Consider the following 18853-nt stretch of genomic DNA (forward strand, 5'->3'; position numbering starts at 1 on the left):
TGCCATTTACTGTAGATATTTTTAATATTATCTGATAATTTGGCAGCAGGTTTATTAGGCTGCTGTCACTTTAAGAGCTGATGCACAGATCTGTTATACTGTTACACGTGCATTTTCTTTCTCAACTGTTTATGTTCACTTCAAACATGTTTACGTGAATACTCCCCAAGACCGGCATTTTGACATTATTTTGTGTGTATTTGAATGAGCAATAAGCAGCGAAAAAGAACTTAGTATTTTTAGTATTTTTATATATTAATCTAAATAAAGCTTTGTGCAGTAAAGAGAGAAAAGTGAAGCAGTTGTTTAGTGGTTCTAGATTTTTGCACATAAGATAAAATATTTAAGTTTCTCACTGTTTCAGAGATTAATACATTTTTCCATTTTGACATTTTTGCTGCTTGTATATTAATTCATTCCTGAATTAATGAAACCCCAAATAAAAAATGAAGAGGGAGGAAAAACCTTGACTTTGAATGCTGAAAGAAAATATTAAACGCATGAAAGTAGAATAAAGAAACGCGAATCATGTAATAAAGACACTGTGAATGTAATTAGACTGATTTCTTCTGTGGTTTCACGAACTCTCCGCCCCTGTGGAGGCTGTTCTCTCTCTCTCACACACACACACACACACACACACACAGCTCATCTAGTGTACAGACAGGCAGACACACACACACACACACACACACACACATACATACAGACAGGTGTCTTCTGAGCGAATCATGTCCTCATCAAGAAACTCCTCAAACTTCACCCATACTAACAGGTTCGCGCAGCCTCCGTGGCGCGTCGCGCTCTGGGCGCTCGCGTACGCGCTGGTTATGCTGGTGGCCGTGACGGGAAACCTGGTCGTCATCTGGATCATCGTTGCGCACAAGAGGATGAGAACCGTCACCAACTACTTTCTGCTCAACCTCGCGGTGTCTGACGTGTGCGTGGCCGCGCTCAACACGCTGGTGAACCTTGTGTACGGCGCGCACGGGGACTGGTACTTCAGCAGCGCGTACTGCCGCTTCCACAACTTCTACCCGGTGGCCGCGGTGTTCGCCAGCATCTACTCCATGAGCGCCATCGCCTTAGACAGGTGACACACACACACACACACACACACACACACACACTCAGATTATTAATAGTCACATTAAGAATTTTCCATCTTCAGTACTCTCTCACACACAGACTCACATCATGTTAATGTGATACGAGTTCTTTCTCTCCCTCTCTCTCTCTCTCTGTGTGTGTATACAGGTTTGGTTATACTTGTGAGGGTCAAATGTCCTCACTTATATAGTGAAATAACTGGCTAGTGATGACATTTTACTGGTCCAAGAAACAGTATGTGAACCACTTGCAGAATCTGTTAAAATGTGAATAATTTTAACAAAATAAGAGAGATCATATAAAATGCATGTTATTTTTTATTTAGTACTGTCCTGAGTAAAAGATGTTTGCATTTAGTTCACAAGCGAAAATAAATAGCTGAATTTATTAAAATAACCCCCTTCATAAGTTTGTGAACCATTGATTCTCAATACTGTGTGTGGTCACCTGATGATCCACGACTGTTTTTACGTTTTTACGTGTAAACATCTTTTATGTAAAATATTTGCAACCCTTACTCAGGACAGTACTAAATAAAAAATAACATGCATTTTGTATGATCTCTCTTATTTTATTAAAATTATTCACATTTTCACAGATTCTGCAAGTGTTTCACACTTTTTCTTGCCACTGTAAATCGGCCAAAACATGTTTGTATTTAAATCTAGTGTTTTTAAATCACAGGTTTCTTTGATGGATGAGTTTTGTGGTTGGGCTTGGGTTATCCCATAGAAAACATCATTAACCTGTGTAAGTCTATGCAGTGTCCTAACTTATATAGTGAAACAAACTGATACCATTTAAAGGGTATTTTATAATGTTTCCTGGATGTATAATGTTAGTATGGTTTTTACATCAAAACTCTCATAATTTAGAAATAAAAGGCATTTTTCCTTCCCTGATTTCAGCCGTCTGATTTGAACGCTCTATTTTAAGGGGCGTGTCTCTGTGAGACTTCAGTGTAAACGCCCACTGCTGTGATTGGCTGACATCTTTGCATATGAAATAGCTAAGCATTACTCTCTCAAAAACTTTTAGCACGTTATACTATTATAGCTCTCAAGGTTAACTATTCGTGAAAAGTTATAAAGCATCACTTATAAAGAATCACTATTATAGCATCACATTTAGATCTATGACATTATATTTAGATTGTGGCATGAAAGGTTGCAGTGATGAACATTGTAGTCGATCACAGACATGTTGTTGAGCGCATAAATGCAGTGATCTCGTCATTGAAACTCAATTTCTTCACACTAACAAATGCTTTCATCACAACTAACAGTGCAAACGTGATGTAAATAAGAGGTTCGTTGAATAAAACTGGAGTTTTGCCATGAGTCCAGAACTCAGTCACTGATAAACTCTGTTTGATTGACAGCTCCAGCGATTGTAAAGGGAGCGTTCTTTGATCACTTTCTATATATAATTTAATCACAGTTTAAATAACAGATTATTTTCATCCTACTAAGAGAAACAAGGTGAAGTTGATGTTTAGTCGCTGATTTGATTTACTGACACACAGACAAAGATCATCTGACTGTACATGAATCATTAATATCAGATCAGGCATTCGAATGAACACAGTTACTGACATGTTGTTGCATTACTGTCGAGTTCATATCGTAAAAGTCTGTTTGCACTGAAATGCGATTGATTTATCAAAGAATCCACAGTGAAATGAACCGAAAACAAATAAATAAAGCTCAACTGAGACATTCACATTGTTGAAAATAAATAACCATATTCCTGCATTAGGATCCTTTGAAAGATAATGTTATTTCAGTCCTGTATCGCTCTTCTCTCCTCCTCATCTCACTGACACACCAGTGGGCGGGGCTAATGATGCAATGATGAAGTAGGCGTTGATTTCTTCTGTGGAGGCGGAGTTACACCTATCTATGACAGGATCAGTCGTTCTCTGGGTCTGGTGTCAATAAAAGCTTTTATTGGACTAACAAGGAAGTTTTCAGTTCCGAATCTTACAGGATATTCTTATTTTATTTTTTTTTATTTAACCTTTATTTTTCCAGGAAGGTCCCATTGAGATAAAAAGAAATCTCTTCTTCCAGGGAGTCCTGGCCAAGATGGCCGTATTAAAATTTTCACATAATTACAAAACACATAACAAATTCCAAACAGATAAGGTAAAAACAATAACATTAATCATATATCACCAAATTAATTAAAACAGCCACACACTTCATTCAATTTACATCGCAATATATTCTTAAACACATTCAAAGAAGGAATTCTTTCTAGTTGAGCATTAATTTGAAATTCATTCCACAGCCAAGGAGCAAAGTAGGAGAAAGCTGATTTTCCATGTTCTGAGTGTATCCTAGGTACTTCTAATTTAATGCCAATCGATGATCTAGTGCTATAGTTCTTTTTATACAGGCATAAAAGCCTAGTAATGTAATTTGGCAGCATACCCAACAATGCCTTTACTGTAAATACTAATATATGTGATTTCCTTCTTTGATGTAAAGAGGTCCAACCTACACGGTTATATAACAAACAATGATGTGTACGTGAACAAGCATTTGTTATAAAACGCAACGCAGCATGATAAATGCAATCTAATCTTTTTAATAAATATATAGAAGCATGCATATAAATAATATCACCATAATCTAAAATGGGTAAAAAAGTACTGTGAATAATTTTCTTTCTAGCTCCAAAGGAGAAACATTTTTTTTGCCGAAAGAGAAAGCCCAATCTTGGTTGTAATCTTTTTACTAAGTAATCAATATGAACATCAAATGCCAACTTCTCGTCTATCCATATTCCCAGATATTTGTAGGTTGTTACTCTCTCTATCTGCACGTCATCAGCAGTAAGAATAGTCGGAGCGGTGATCATGGAACGACTACGTGAAAAAACAATGTACTTAGTTTTATTCACATTTAAAATTAATTTTAATTTCAATAAATTATGCTGAAGAGCATTAAAAGAATCCTGTAACATTTCAATAGCTTGTGAAAGAGAGGCTGCAGCTGAATAAATTATTGTATCGTCAGCATAAAAGTGTAACTTTGCGGATTTTATTCCCTGCCCTAATTCATTTATAAAAATAGAAAAAAGAAGTGGTGCCAGTAAAGAACCTTGCGGGACACCCTTCTCAACTGTTAACACGGATGAAACATAATTATCTATAGCAACACATTGCGTTCGACCAAATAAATAGTTTTGACACCAACTCAAGGCCGAGTTACAGAGGCCTATACTTTTAAGCCTCTGCAACAGTAAGCCATGATCCACTAAATCAAACGCTTTTGTCAAATCGACAAACAAGGCCGCACAATGCTGTCTCTCATCGAGAGCGGTGATTAAATCATTAGTAACAAGTGTAGTAGCTGTTATCGTACTATGGCCCGCTCGAAATCCTGACTGAAAAGCGTTTAAAATATTTCGACTAGCAAGGTATTCTTTCATTTGATCATTTACTATAGATTCAAAAACTTTTGCTAAAACCGGTAATTTAGAAATAGGGCGATAATTATTCAAATCAGAGGGATCTCCTCCTTTTAATAATGGCATAACCATAGCTGATTTCCAAGATGTTGGAATTACATTTGTGGATAGACTCAAATTAAAAATTGATGCAATAGGTTCAGCAATAATATCTGCAGACATCTTTAAAAAAACTGGTTCAATTTTATCAAATCCACCTGATTTCTTACAGTCTAAATTTGAAAGTAACTTATAGACTTCGGTGGACAATATAGGGGTAAAAGAAAATAAATCTGATTTATTATGATTTGTCGTCTCATCAATTTCCTGTTCATCAGTGATCAACGAATTATTGGTACCAGTTATCAAACTAGCTGAAACAAAATGATTATTAAAAATATTAACAATATCAGCCTTGTCTGTAATTAATCTCTGGTCCACTTTTAAAACTTTTGGAAAATCAGTAGATTTATTTGTCCCTACAAGAGATTTTGTTAATTTCCAAAATTTAGAAGGATCATTCATGTTATTATTAATTAGATTAAGATAATATTGACTTTTAGAACTTTTTATCAATTTTGTGCACTTATTTCGTAGAAATCTATAATTGGACCAGTCCTCATCACTATTTGTTTTTTTTGCTTTAGACCAGGCTAAATTTCTTTGTTTAATAAGATTAGAAACAGATTCACTGAACCAAGGATTATTTTTTCCACTCACCCGATATCTACGTAAATGAGCATATTTATCACAAATTTTAAGAAAGGTAGATTTAAAATAATCCCAAGCATCAACCACATCAGGTATAGACGAAACTAACTGCAAGTCACTATTATACACATCATGCAAAAAAGCTTGTTCATTAAAATGTTTGAACTGTCGTTTAAATATAAATCTGGGCGAACTCTTAGGCAACTTAAAATTTCTCACACAAGATATTGCACAATGATCGCTAAGGTCATTACAAAAAACTCCTATCGCAGAGAAAACATGAGGTATATTGGTTAAAATAATGTCAATCAAGGATGATTTGCTCATACTCTTTCCATTTAGACGAGTTGGAGAACTTATCAATTGTTCCAAACACAAGGAGTTACATATGTCCTTAAATGAGTCCGATGACTGAGACAGCCAGTCCCAGTTTAAATCTCCCATTAAAACTAAATCAGAGTTAGACCAACTGTGCAACATATCTGTGAGCAATGAAATTGCCTCACTTGAAGCTGAAGGCGGGCGGTAACAACCGACCACCATCATGTCAGATCCATTAAGTAAAGAAACTTTAATAGCTAAAAGTTCAAAACATTTTACAATACTAACTGACTCGGTACAAATACAATTCATATTTACTTTAATATAAATTGCAACCCCTCCTCCTTTTTTACTACGATCAGCTCTAAAAATATTATAACCATTAATATGCACCATATCATCTGTAATTGATTTTTTCAGCCAAGTCTCCGTGAGAATTATGATATCAGCATCGGTCGAATCTGCCCAGATTCGAACTGCGTCCAACTTATTTACCAAACTTCTCACATTGAGATGGAAAAATCGTATACCATTACTTGATTTTAGTTCCTCTGGTGTTTGAAGCTGAGCCAACTCTGGGCCTGGGTTGGGATGAATGTTACCTGAAAGCAGTAACAAAAGCACAAACCACTTTCTCTTCGCCACCACCCTCGGACTGTTGCCGCCGCAAATAGATGTAGCATAATGGGTCAGTTTTCCATTTCCTCTGACCAAAAGGCAAAACAGTCTTTGTGGTGAATCACCAATCCAAACGGGCCATAAAGAGGAAAATTCAAGGCCTCTCAGCGACTCAGCCAAAACTCTGGTTCGTTCTCCAGCAGTCTCAGCACTTGATACCCACAAACACATCCCAGGTGTGTGACCCTCGTGATCAACAGACGACATTTCATCCACACCAACCATAAACGGCTCCCCAGTCCGCTCCATAGTGGCTTCATTACGCGAAACCCATATACATGGCACAGGTGCAGAAACAGGTGCAGGTGCGCGTCTCTCCCGTTCAACAACGAAAGGCCCGCCGCCAACCAATTGCATTTTCCATATCATGGAGCAAAGTAGGCATATCGGTATAAAAGTCCACATTTTTCAAACATGGGATGTTTCCAGTCTCCAATTAGTTTATATAAATAAAATCAAATGACATAAAACGATTTTAGTAATCTTCAAAACAACTTCAAAAACGATTTAAAAGACTAACAAACTAACACAAAACCCATACGTGCGGCCATCTTGGAAATTGGGTGTGTAATAATATTCTTGATCATATTATAATACGATGACCTCTTATAAATCAAAAGCTCAAGGAAAAGTTGATTTCTCAATTCATGACTCCTTTAAAGCTCATTCCAGTATGGCAGAATTATACTCCTACTGGTTTTGTACAATAAGTGCCGTTTAGCTCATCATGAAGTCTAACCCTAACTGCAATAATAATCGTGAAAGGTGTATTATTTCCTAGCTGTTCATAAGTAAATTATATTACTGCTGTCATCAGATTCATATGCCATGAGCCTCTAGGTGCAGAAATCTTGTATGAAGATGAGTGGGTCACTATATGAAGCTTGTTTCTGCCATGAAATAAACAATTAAAAAGGTAATTGCAACTTTTTACTTCAGAATTCTGAATTTATTTCTTGTAATTCTGAGTTTATATTTTGCGAGAAATAAAGTCAGAATTCTGAGATAAAACGTTGCAATTGTGAGGTAAAAAAATCAGATGCAATTACCTATTATATTATATTATGACAGATGTTGTGTTTTGGCACAAATGGAATCCCGTATAGTCCGACTGTTCCTCGTGTAAGTTTTAGCATGAGTTAACAGTCACATCACGTCACATCTGCTCATCTGTATGAGCTTCCATTTGTGCCAATAAAGAGTCGACTGCTTTATAACACAGTCCATGTCGACAGTCATTACCTACTTGTTCAGATGTTTGATGTGTAGGTTCTTTGTCTTGTCGTTTATGGAAGGCTGGGTTTAATGTGTACGGATGTTGTTATATCTAATCTAATATGTGACTTCACGTTCTAACACACAAGAGTTTTATTGTCAAAATAACGGTCGTATGTGCCAGCGAAGTAAACTATACAAACAAAATGAGGCCATTCATTTAGCTTATGTATCATAAACTGCTTTAAGCAACATAACAAATAAACAAGGGCCCAGTTTCAGACAGGGCTTAACCTGTTTACTGTCACCCCCACTTTTTTTTTTAGACATGAAAAACTTAAATGGTTGTAATTCAAGAATACTTTAGAATATAGACATAAGGCTGGTCTTGTTTTAAAGATGAAATTTGGCGAAATAACTTATGTACGTGAAACAGAAAAAAGTTATAGAAGTTTACGTTTATGAAAATGTAAAAATATTATATTTTATATTTTATATAAAATTTATATTTTACAAAACAAGTTTTACTCTAAAACTGCAAGAAAATCAAAGCCAAAAATCTGAACAAGTTGTGTTCCAAATTTCAGGTTGATATCTCAAAAAATGTGCTTTCAGTAAGATTTTGTTTGGGCGCAGTACCACACTGTTTCACTAGATGACAACCAAGCTCCATTACTGACCATATAAGGGCGCCCCCATTTCCATTTATGGTTTGAGTGATCAGGGGCCGTATTCACAAAACATTTTATCTTACCACTAAGAGTTCTCCTAAATAGCAGTAAAAGTTCTTAGCTAAGAGTTTTCTCTTAAAACCTATTCACAAAGCTGCTGAGACAAACTTTTACTAAGGAATAGACTGAAGTCTTAAGCTAAGAGTAAGGGCGGGGTTGACCTCTTTGCTATGGAGTAAACACACAGTGATTGGCTGATGGGGGAGGAGTCAGCAATTTAATCATAGAAATATTGTAAAATGAGGTGTCATGTTTCCATATTAAAATAAAGGTTTTGAAATACAAATGTTGCATTATTCAAATAAATATTTTTTAATAAAAATGTTGCCATAGTCAAAATAAAATGTTGCCATATTGTTGCCATAAAGGTTTTAAAATGTAGGCTAAGTGTCACTAATTAAATTAGTATATACAGTTAATTGTTCACCTCTTGGATGTCTTCATCTCAAGGGAATGCAGAATTCAAGCGACAAATTATATATATATATATATATATATATATATATATATTTTTTTTTTTTTACTCTATTCAATCATTTGTAAGTGTGAACTCATGAAAACCACTGCCACAGGCAATCAGACAATATTTATTTATTAATCAAAATGTATTGCATTTATGAAGAAAAGGTTCAGCACCCAAGGCTCTATCGCTGTTGCCTCAATGGTGTTCAGTGTCTTTGGGTGGATTAGGACTGTTTGTGATTTGGTCTTAGTGACTTAGGAGTCCTCTTGACTACTCCTAACGTTTCACAGATTTAGGAGCTAGTTTTAGCACTAAAATGCTTTGTGAAATACTCTTAGAGCAAAATGTAGGACTCCTAAAATTAGGACTGACACACCCATTATTTTTAAGAGTTTCTCCTAAATCGGCAAGTCAGGAGCTACTTTTAGCCTTAAGATGTTTTGTGAATACGGCCCCTGAACCATATATTTCCATTATTTTCATACTATTTATGAAGTACACATACTATATAGAAGTAATATGGGAAGTTTGGCAGAATTTGATATGAATTCAGCCTCTAATAAACATAAAAACAACATGTATGTGGGTTATAGATCGCTACCACAATCATAGATGTTTTTGGGGTTTTTTCTGTTAAAAACATTTTCAGACCTTTTTTCTCAAAAAATTGAATGGATGTTATCTTTTGAACTCTTGGCATGAAAACAAACATGTTTCAGCCAATCTATAATGATTTTTCATGTTCATCGCTATTTCAAAATAAAGGTCTGAACATGCCTTATGAGTATGAAAATATGCTTGTTGCAAATTGATAAATTACTGCTCCTCTGTAATTTATTTTGAAAATCGTATATGAAAACTAGAGATTCACAGCTTTCAAATGATATATAGTTTGTCAAGATTAGTTTAGGTTTAGTATAGAATATTACTGTTTTAAATATGTAATGGCTGTGGGCCCACCGGTGGGCCAGTGACAGTTAACAGGTTAAATTAAGCCAGGATTATTTTAATTAAGACATTTAAGTAGCTTTTATAAAAACATTACTGGTGAGAATCTTGAGAGAAAACAGATATTTCAGTGTCAATATGTATCAAAAAATCGATATTTTTGACAACACTACATTGCACTTATTTATTATTTCAGATTCCTTTTTAAAAGGCTACAATTGAAAAATGTTTATATTATCAAATTTAGCATGCTAGAGTGGCCTGTAGGAGTGACTGCGTTACACACCACTGCTGAAATACACCACATTTGGCGGGTTTGCTGGTGTTAATGTCAAGCCCTGTTAACAAGTATGGAATGATTGTAGATCTGGACAAATGTAAAGTACAAGGCAGTCGACTCCTGTTTGATTACGATTACTTGCACAAATCCTCGTGTAAGGAAATTGAACTTAATTGAAAAGTATGTACAGGTCACTTCCTGTGTCACTTCCTCTCTGATCAGGTACATGGCGATCATCCACCCGATGAAGCCCCGCCTCTCAGCGACGGTCACCAAAGCCGTGATCGCATGCGTGTGGATTCTGGCCGCATTTCTGGCCTTTCCACTCTGCTTTTACTCCGTAACGGAAGTGAGGCCGCACAGGACGGTCTGCTATGTGGCCTGGCCGCGGCACAACGACGACGCCTTCATGTGAGAGACGTTCGATAAGTGTGTCAGACACTTATTCTCGCTGCCAGCTCTTTATACGTGTGTGTGTTGACAGATATCACGTGATCGTGGCGGTGCTGGTGTATCTCCTGCCTCTGGCGCTGATGGCCGTCACCTACACCAGGGTGGGACTCGTGCTGTGGGGCGGCGGATTCCCCGGACACTCCTCGGAAAACTTACAGGATCATCTGCAGGCCAAGAGAAAGGTGCTTGGCACACAGAAAGACACAGATGTCTGTACTTTAATGCTGTTTAAACAGAGAGTGTTTGGTTTAGTCTTTCGTTTGGTGTCACAGACGTGTCAGATGAGTTTTCGGCAGTCTTGAGGGGTAATCAGCTAAACTTTTACTACGATTTTCTGTACTTTAGCTTTTACAGTAACAAGCTAAATTGTCCAACGAGTAACAGTGTAGCATGATGTGTTACATCAGTGTTTGTATGTCAATTATTGTGCACATGTGATGATCTGAACCATATGAGCGTTCGATAAATGAACTGATTCTTGAAATCAATACAGCAGTTCTTCACTACGTTTTTTAAATAATTAATTAGTTAATTTTATTATTTATATTTTGTATTTGAACTTGAATGTAGTTAGACGTCTTGTGCTAGTAGACTGTAGTGTAAATGAACTAGTGTTTCTAGGCTGTGGTTTAACTGTTTTTTTATGCTGTAGCTGCAGCATCTCTTCTGCTCTAGATGTTTTTCTAAATAGTTTTTTGGGGAATGAACCTGCAGATGGCCACACAAGCGTGTGTAAGTGTTTTCTCAGTTTGATGACCAAGGTTGTTGTAATGTTGTGTGTAGGTTGTGAAGATGATGGTGATCGTGGTGGTAACATTTGCCATCTGTTGGCTCCCATATCATGTGTATTTCATCGCGACAAGCTTCAATTGGAAGCTGACAAAATTCCAGTCGATCCAGCAGGTTTATCTGTCGATCATGTGGCTCTCCATGAGCTCCTCCATGTACAACCCCATCATCTACTGCTGCCTCAACAGCAGGTATCTGCCAAATACATGCAGCTCTTCAACACATGCACACATTTAACAATGTATTTTAGATCAATCAGTGAACCGCAGTATATGCATTGTCATCTTTCCCCGGTTCACTGATTGGGCGATTACATGAGACATGATTAATTTCAGTAAGTTGTACTGTATCTTTCAACATTCCTTCTGATGTTCAGTCATTATTTGTTCAGTCACATATTTGGTGCTGTAACTAGTAGTAAAGAGGAAGAGATGATCGGGTCACAAGCCGCTACAACAATCTGTCACCGCACATTAAAGAGACACATTTATTGACTGAATGTTCTGCTATAGTTGACATAACTTGAAAGCTTGTTTGAAGTGTTTGTTGGATCAAATCTAAAATATAAAACTCAAATGCCAGGTTTTTTTTCCTCCACAAATGGCACAGGGTGACTAATGAGAGTGTCACATTTGCTCTCACAAAATAAGAATAATAATAATAAAAACATGGCAGAAATATGAGCAGAGGTTCGTAACTCACTACCTTGTACTGTTGAAGACAATTTGCCAGCTTAAAAATTTTTTTTATATAATGTTCTGCTAAAGTTCAGGTTTGCTAACGCCATGCTATCTAATGAAATCTCCCAAGGGTAGCACGTACAGGGTGAAAAGCAACGGTCTTAGTACTGAGCCTTGCGGTACTCCACACTGAATTTGTGATCGATATGACCTCTCTTTGTTTTCTACTACAAACTAATAACAGTCAAATATGAATGATTTGAACCATGTCAATGCAATTCCACTAATGCCAACATAATTTTCCAGTCTATTCAAAATAATGTTGTGGTTGATAGTATCAAATGCAGCACTAAGATCCAGTAACACTAATAGAGAGATACAACCACGATCTGATGATAAGAGCAAATCATTTGTAACTCTAATGAGAGCAGTCTCAGTACTATGGTACGGTCTAAATCCTGACTGGAAATCCTCACAGATACTATTTCTTTCTAAAAAGGAACATAGTTGTGATGATACTGCCTTCTTCCAGTATTTTTGAAAAGGGAGATTCAAGATCGGTCTGGTATTAACTAGTTCTCTAGGATCAAGTTGGTGTTTTTTTATTTGGTTTTCTCTCTAATAGTATCAATCTTGTAAGTAAAGAAGTTCATAAAGTCATTACTGCTGTGGTGTCTAAAGTTGAAGCTCTATTTCTCATTAGTTTAGCAACTGTATCAAATAAATACCTAGGGTTGTGTTTGTTCTCCTCTATGAAAGTCGAAAAAATAAGCAGATCTAGCAGTTTTTAAGGCCTTTCTGTATACAACAATGCTCTTTTTCCATGAAATGTGAAAAACCTCTAGTTTTGGTTTCTTGCTGTGCTCCATTTTTTTAGCTGCTCTCTTAAGGGCCTGAGTGTGCTCGTTGTACCACAGTGTTGGACTATTCTCCTAAATATTTTTAAGCGCAAAGGAGCAACTTTGTTTAATGTGCTGGAAAAGACAGAGTCAATAGTTTCTGTTGCAACATCAAGTTCTTCTAAGCTTTCTGGTATGCTGAGGAGATGAAACTGATCAGGAAGGTTATTTATAAAGTAATCTTTAGTGGTAGAATCTGATAGTTCTACCATATTTGTAACAGGGAGTTGGTTTTGCAGGTGTGGCTAAATGGAGTATACACAAGACTAAATAATGATCTGAGATGTCGTCACTCTGCTGCAGAATTATTAATATTGATTCCATGTGACAATATTAGACCTAAAGTATGATTATGACAATGAGTGGATTCTGACAGGTGTTGTGTCAGGACCCACTCCAATAGAGTTTAGAATGTCTGTAAATGCCAATCCCAATGCATACTTTTCATTATCTACATGGTTATTAAAATCACCAACAATTAGGACTTTATCCGAAGCCAGTACTAACTCCGATAGAATATCAGCAAATTCTTTGATAAAGTCTGTATGGTGCCCTGTATATAGTAACAAGTACAAATGTCAAACAGGAATTATCATTTACACTAGATAGTGTCACATAAAGCACCAAACTAGACTTCTGAGTAATACTGGAAATATTACTATAAATTACAGCAACACCTCCCCCTTTGGAATGCTTCCTGCTTAGCTACTGTCCGGATGCTCTTGCTTACTGCTTCGTGCTTTGCTTTATCGATTTTTTATTTTATCTCCTAATTTTAACTTTAGCAAATCAGTACCGTGCTCAAACGACAAAGCTTGGCACCGATACTAAAACTAAAAACTTTTGTGACTGGAAGATTACTACAAAAAAAGGGTAATTCTTATCCAACCAGCCTCCCACTGACAGCAGCCATCAGCCTACATTCTGGGGAAGAGAAAACACAGCTGCCTACAGTAAAGATAAGAAAGAAAATGCCTCTTCTGGTTCAAGAATCTACCTGCTGCACAAACTACCACAGACTTCTACAAAGGATTGCAGTTCTTGAAACAATGTTATTTGCGGGACTACCAAAACAGGTGGAACACAAAGCAGAGCTTCGTCATGGACGTCCTCAGCATACAGCTGGTGAGTCCCATGAATCTAGTGCTCCTTAACAGGCCATACTGAGTGTAGAGAAACAAGCTGTAACTGATCAACACTCTAATCAATTGCACAAACAGGAAGTGAGATCCAAAGGCACTTGACACATCAGATTGTCACATAATGCCGCAGTAGAATCCTCTACCCCAAACACTGGTTTCCTACCACCGCCTATACATCTGGAAACGGATTTGAAGTATTAACGAATGTTGGTGAGGAATCCCTAGACATGATGAAAGTAGGTGAGGAATCCTCAAACGTGATCGGATACAGATCAAATCAGCCAGCAGCTAACACAGATGCTAACTGCCTCTCAAGGTCGAGCACTCGGCTCAGAGTGCAGCTGAGCCCAGGACTCTGATAGTGCGTGACTCCAATCAGAATTGACTCCAATTCTGACTCTAATCAGAAACATTAACAGCAGGACTACAACTAGCAACAGTTTCTGATGTAAACAGGGAACTTCATAGCATCCTGATGAAAAATGAGACTGCAAATCGACTTATCATTCATGTGGGGAATAATGTTTTTTGGAAAGAGCAGTCAGAACTCCTTAAAAGGGATTTCAGTGAACTTTTTGAAATGCTTAGAAGACTGAAAGTTCAGCCGTTCGTCAGTGGACCACTCCCAGCACGAGGAACGCGGTTTTCACGGTTGCTTGGGCTTAACACATGGCTGCAAAAAACCTGCAACATAAAGAGACTGAACTTCAATCTTTTCTGGAGTCAGAGACAAATGTTTACACAGGATGGCCTCCACCCAAACAAACTGGGCTCAAGAGTGCTAAAGGACAAAATCTACTTCTCCCTCCATCATCCTTCAGCAGTGTGTGCCAATCCACTCAACCTGAATGGCACAAACACACCTGGACAGAGTACGAATGACCACAGGACTTAACTTCAGCACCTGAATGGACATGCGGTTGACACATCCCACAAGGTCAGTGATAACGCCACGCAGCCACAACAACCACTGCTCACGGACACAATCCGACTGAGCCCTGCCCACAGAGCTCACCGCAGATAGATAGGGACCTTTTAGAACTGCTCCAAGATTCAGCACCCAAGGACGACTTTCTGGAAAACAGCCCGGTAAGCCAGGACAACATACTATGGCCTCCGGTAACACCAGAGCAACAGCCCCTCTCACCGGACACGTTATTCCTCTCTCCATCGTCACTTCTAGTCAATGACTTGATAACCACAAACAACCTGGAATTTATGTTTCTAAATGAAATGTGGCTAGTACAGCTGCAGTGCAACAGTCCTCCAAGAAACATACTTTTATGAGTGTCTGCAGAGCTGTTAGGAGAGGTGGAGGTGTAGTTGCTCTATTTAAAGATGTCTATCAATGCAAGCAAGTGTCATTTGGTGATTACTTGACTTTCGAATATCTGGGTATTGTTAAAAGGTGCTCCTCGCATTCTACTTATCATTATTTACAGGCCTCCAAAATACTCTCCAGCCTTTGTTGAGGACTTTACAGAACTGTTATCAACAATTTCCTCAGAGTTTGACTGTTTTGCTATTGTTGGGGATGTTAATGTTCACATAGATAATGCAGAAATCAGTATGGCAAAAGAAATCATAACTGTTTTAAATACCTTTGTACATGGACCCACACACAATCGTGGATACACTAGACAGCTAGACAGACCTTCTTCTCAAATATTATAAACAGCAACTTAAACAACACCCGCCCTCTTTTTGCTACTGTAGAGCAGTGTTTCCCAACCCTGTTCCTGGAGGCACACTAACAGTGCACATTTTCCAAATCTTCCTAATCAAATACACCTGATTCAACTCATCAGTTAGTTAGTAGAAACTCCAAGACCAGAAATATATGGTTCAGATAAGGCAGACATTCAAAATGTGTACTGTTGGTGTGCCTCCAGGAACAGGGTTGGGAAACACTGTTGTAGAGAGATTAACAAACCCTCCATGTCATATTCCCAGTGAAATGCTCTCATACAGCAAATGCAGTGAGTTTGCATCCTCCTTCTCTGAGAAAATCAATAATATCAGAAAGGCGATCAGCACATCCTCGAGTTGCGCTGGGTCAGACAGATCAGAACACAACCTCAGAAAGTAGTTACTATGTACCTTAAGACATCAACCTCTGCCCTTGACACGCTTCCCACATCTTTTTCTAAAGTGTGTTTAACTGTTTAGAAGCAGATCTCCTAGAAATGGTAAACGCCTCACTTCTTTATAGGACTTTTCCAAACTCCCTGAATACTACAGTTGTTAAGCCCCTCCTGAAAAAAGTGCTAGATAACACCATATTGAGCAATTACAGACCAATCTCAAATCTTCCTTTCATAGGCAAGATCAAAGTTGTTTTCAATCAGCTGAACAAATTCTTAAACTCAAATGGACACCATTTCCAATCTGGTTTCTGACCGCATCACAGCACAGAGTCAGCACTCATAAAGATAATAAATGATATTCGCCTAAACACTGATACAGGTAAATTATCAGTGCTGGTTCTACTCGACCTCAGTGCTGCATTTGACACTGTCGATCACAACATTCTTCTTGACAGGCTGGAAAACTGGGTTGGGCTTTCTGGGATGGTCCTCAAATGGTTCAGGTCATACTTAGAAGGGAGAGGTTATTATGTGAGTATCAGTCTGAGTGGACATGCATGTCATGCGGAGTCCCTCAAGGCTCAATTCTTGGACCGCTCCTGTTCAACATGTATATGCTGCCACTGAGCCAAATAATGAGAAAAAATTTTTGCAGAAGGTGTCGTAATAACTCCTCCGTATTGAAGGGTAGGAGGTCACCAGGAAGCTGGGAGTTGCTACTAATGTGTCTCTCGAACCGAAGCTCTCTGACTCTGCCATTCAGACGGGGGGTGCCCCGAATTTATTCAGGTAGTCAGGCATAATATTTTTTATTTCTCATGCATATGTTGTTAGCGCTGTGTAAAGCACTTTGAATTTCCATTGTATATAAAATGTGCTATATAAATAAACTTGCCTTGCCCTTGCCTTTCAGATGAGGCTCATTTATACAGAGTTTCCAACTTGTTAAACAATGGTGGTAATTCCAACATGACACGAACGCAGGTTTTACCCGCATGGTTTTGTTTCTGCCACAGGTTCCGCGCCGGCTTCAAGCGGGTGTTTCGATGGTGTCCCTTCATTCATGTGTCGGACTCTGATGAGATGGAACTCCAGACCACCCGATTCCAGCCAAACCGCCAGAGCAGCCTGTACACGGTTTCACGTGTGGAGTCTGACGGCAACGCCAACCCTGCCAGACGCAAGAGCTCCAGCACCAGCCATCGCAGCACCAGCCAATCGCGACCCTCCATCCGGCCGTCACTCAATGGTGGTCTCCATGGAAACCCTACGAATGCCGCCGGGAATGAACTCAACTCATAGTAGCTCGCAAACACTAAGCTGCAGAAACGACAGGAAATTCACCTTCAGGAGCTGCTGAATGCCAGCCTCAGTCCACCAGCTTCCCTTTGACCAGCTATTTGTTCTCTTTCAGTTCCAACACATTTAAAATAACTCACCACACATATGAAAACGAACACTTCTGAGGACACACACCGGTCTGTTGACGAAGATTTGTTATCAGGTTACACCGTGTCCTAACCAGACACAACAGGATAAGGTTCCAGTGAAGTTTGTCTGTCCACACCAGATGCGACTACGAGACGCCACAAAATCAATCGTAAATCACAGCCAATCAGAAGAGCCTGTGGGCGGAGTCTCTCTGCAGGTGCACTGCACTCGCAACCAAATTAATCTGAAATCACAGCCAATCAGAAGAGCCTGTGGGCGGAGTCTCTCTGCAGGTGCACTGCACTCGCAACCAAATCAATCCGAAATCACAGCCAATCAGAAGAGCCTGTGGGCGGAGTCTCTCTGCAGGTGCACTGCACTCGCGACCAAATCTATCCAAAATCACAGCCAATAAGAAGATTGTGTGGGCGGAGTCTCTCAGCAAGCATACTGCACTTGCGACCAAATCTATCCAAAATCACAGCCAATCAGAAGATTGTATGGGCGGAGTCTCTCAACCACATCAATCAAAAATCACAGCAAATCAGAAGAGTGTGTGGGCGGAGCCTCTCTGCAAGCATACTGCACTCGCAAGCAAATCAATCCAAAATCACAGCCAATCAGAAGAGCGTGTGGGCGGAGCCTCTCTGCAGGCATACTGCACTCGCAACCAAATGGATAAGCACAAAATTCATTAATATCACACCATTTTAACATTATTAAATATATGTGCTGAGTGACTGAAACAATCTTTGTCATAGAATACACTTACTTATTCACAGTTTAAACATTATTGTTTCCTTTCATTTATCTTCAAGATATGAGGTGATTATTTATTGTCTCTTTCAGAATGGCTATAAATGATATTCAAACTCACATTACACACTTTTAACATTAACTAAAGCACATAATCAGTACCTGAGATTATCATTGTCATAGTTTGTATTAACATGGAAAAAGCGGCTTTTATTGCGCAGCTCGTCTGGTTAGGACACGAGGTCAGGGCTGAGCTGTAACGGAATACATGATGTAACGCTGTTCCAGATTCAGAATCCAGTAATGAAGTAACTGTAATTGTTATGTTTTCAGGCACAGTATTCAGATGATAGCTACATTATCACATTTTGAGTTCTTCACTCATATTGAGCACAGCATGCGTGTTCTCTCGCTCTGTCCACATGCGACCAGTCGAGTTTATCGCACACACTGCATTTCACACATCCGTCACACACATCAATCATACACACATATTGCGTGTTGTTTTGTAGATTTGTGTAAGTCTGTCTCATCAGCCATGTATCTATAACCAGCAGTATTATAATAATAATAAAGTCTTGTGCTTCACTGCATGTATCGTCATCTTTGTGTTGTTAATAACAGTGTCGTTTGACATGTGCTGTAATTCACAGTTACTGACAGTGACAATTATATGTGGTTTTGTGAGAGAACTGTGATTTCT

General features: G+C 38.5%; 1 protein-coding gene across 4 annotated transcripts; it reads left to right on the top strand.

Moving 5' to 3' along the window:
• The first annotated feature begins 71 nt into the window (after positions 1–71).
• On the top strand, positions 72–18729 carry LOC125260440 (neuromedin-K receptor). 4 transcript variants are annotated; one of them, XM_048178817.1, is made up of 7 exons: positions 959–1093; positions 1795–1860; positions 10136–10324; positions 10398–10548; positions 11150–11346; positions 16619–16752; positions 16980–18729. In XM_048178817.1, exons 3-7 carry the CDS (start codon positions 10140–10142, stop codon positions 17321–17323), a joined length of 1011 nt encoding a protein of 336 aa, XP_048034774.1. In that variant the 5' UTR covers positions 959–1093; positions 1795–1860; positions 10136–10139; the 3' UTR covers positions 17324–18729. The 4 variants fall into 4 exon arrangements, with proteins under 4 accessions (XP_048034771.1, XP_048034773.1, XP_048034772.1 ...); XM_048178814.1 differs by lacking the exon at positions 1795–1860 and having other exon boundaries at positions 72–1093; XM_048178816.1 differs by lacking the exons at positions 1795–1860; positions 16619–16752 and having other exon boundaries at positions 72–1093.
• Positions 18730–18853: the final 124 nt, after the last annotated feature.

The sequence above is a fragment of the Megalobrama amblycephala genome, linkage group LG24 (genome assembly GCF_018812025.1).
Source record: "Megalobrama amblycephala isolate DHTTF-2021 linkage group LG24, ASM1881202v1, whole genome shotgun sequence".
NCBI classification, from domain to species: Eukaryota; Metazoa; Chordata; class Actinopteri; order Cypriniformes; family Xenocyprididae; genus Megalobrama; species Megalobrama amblycephala.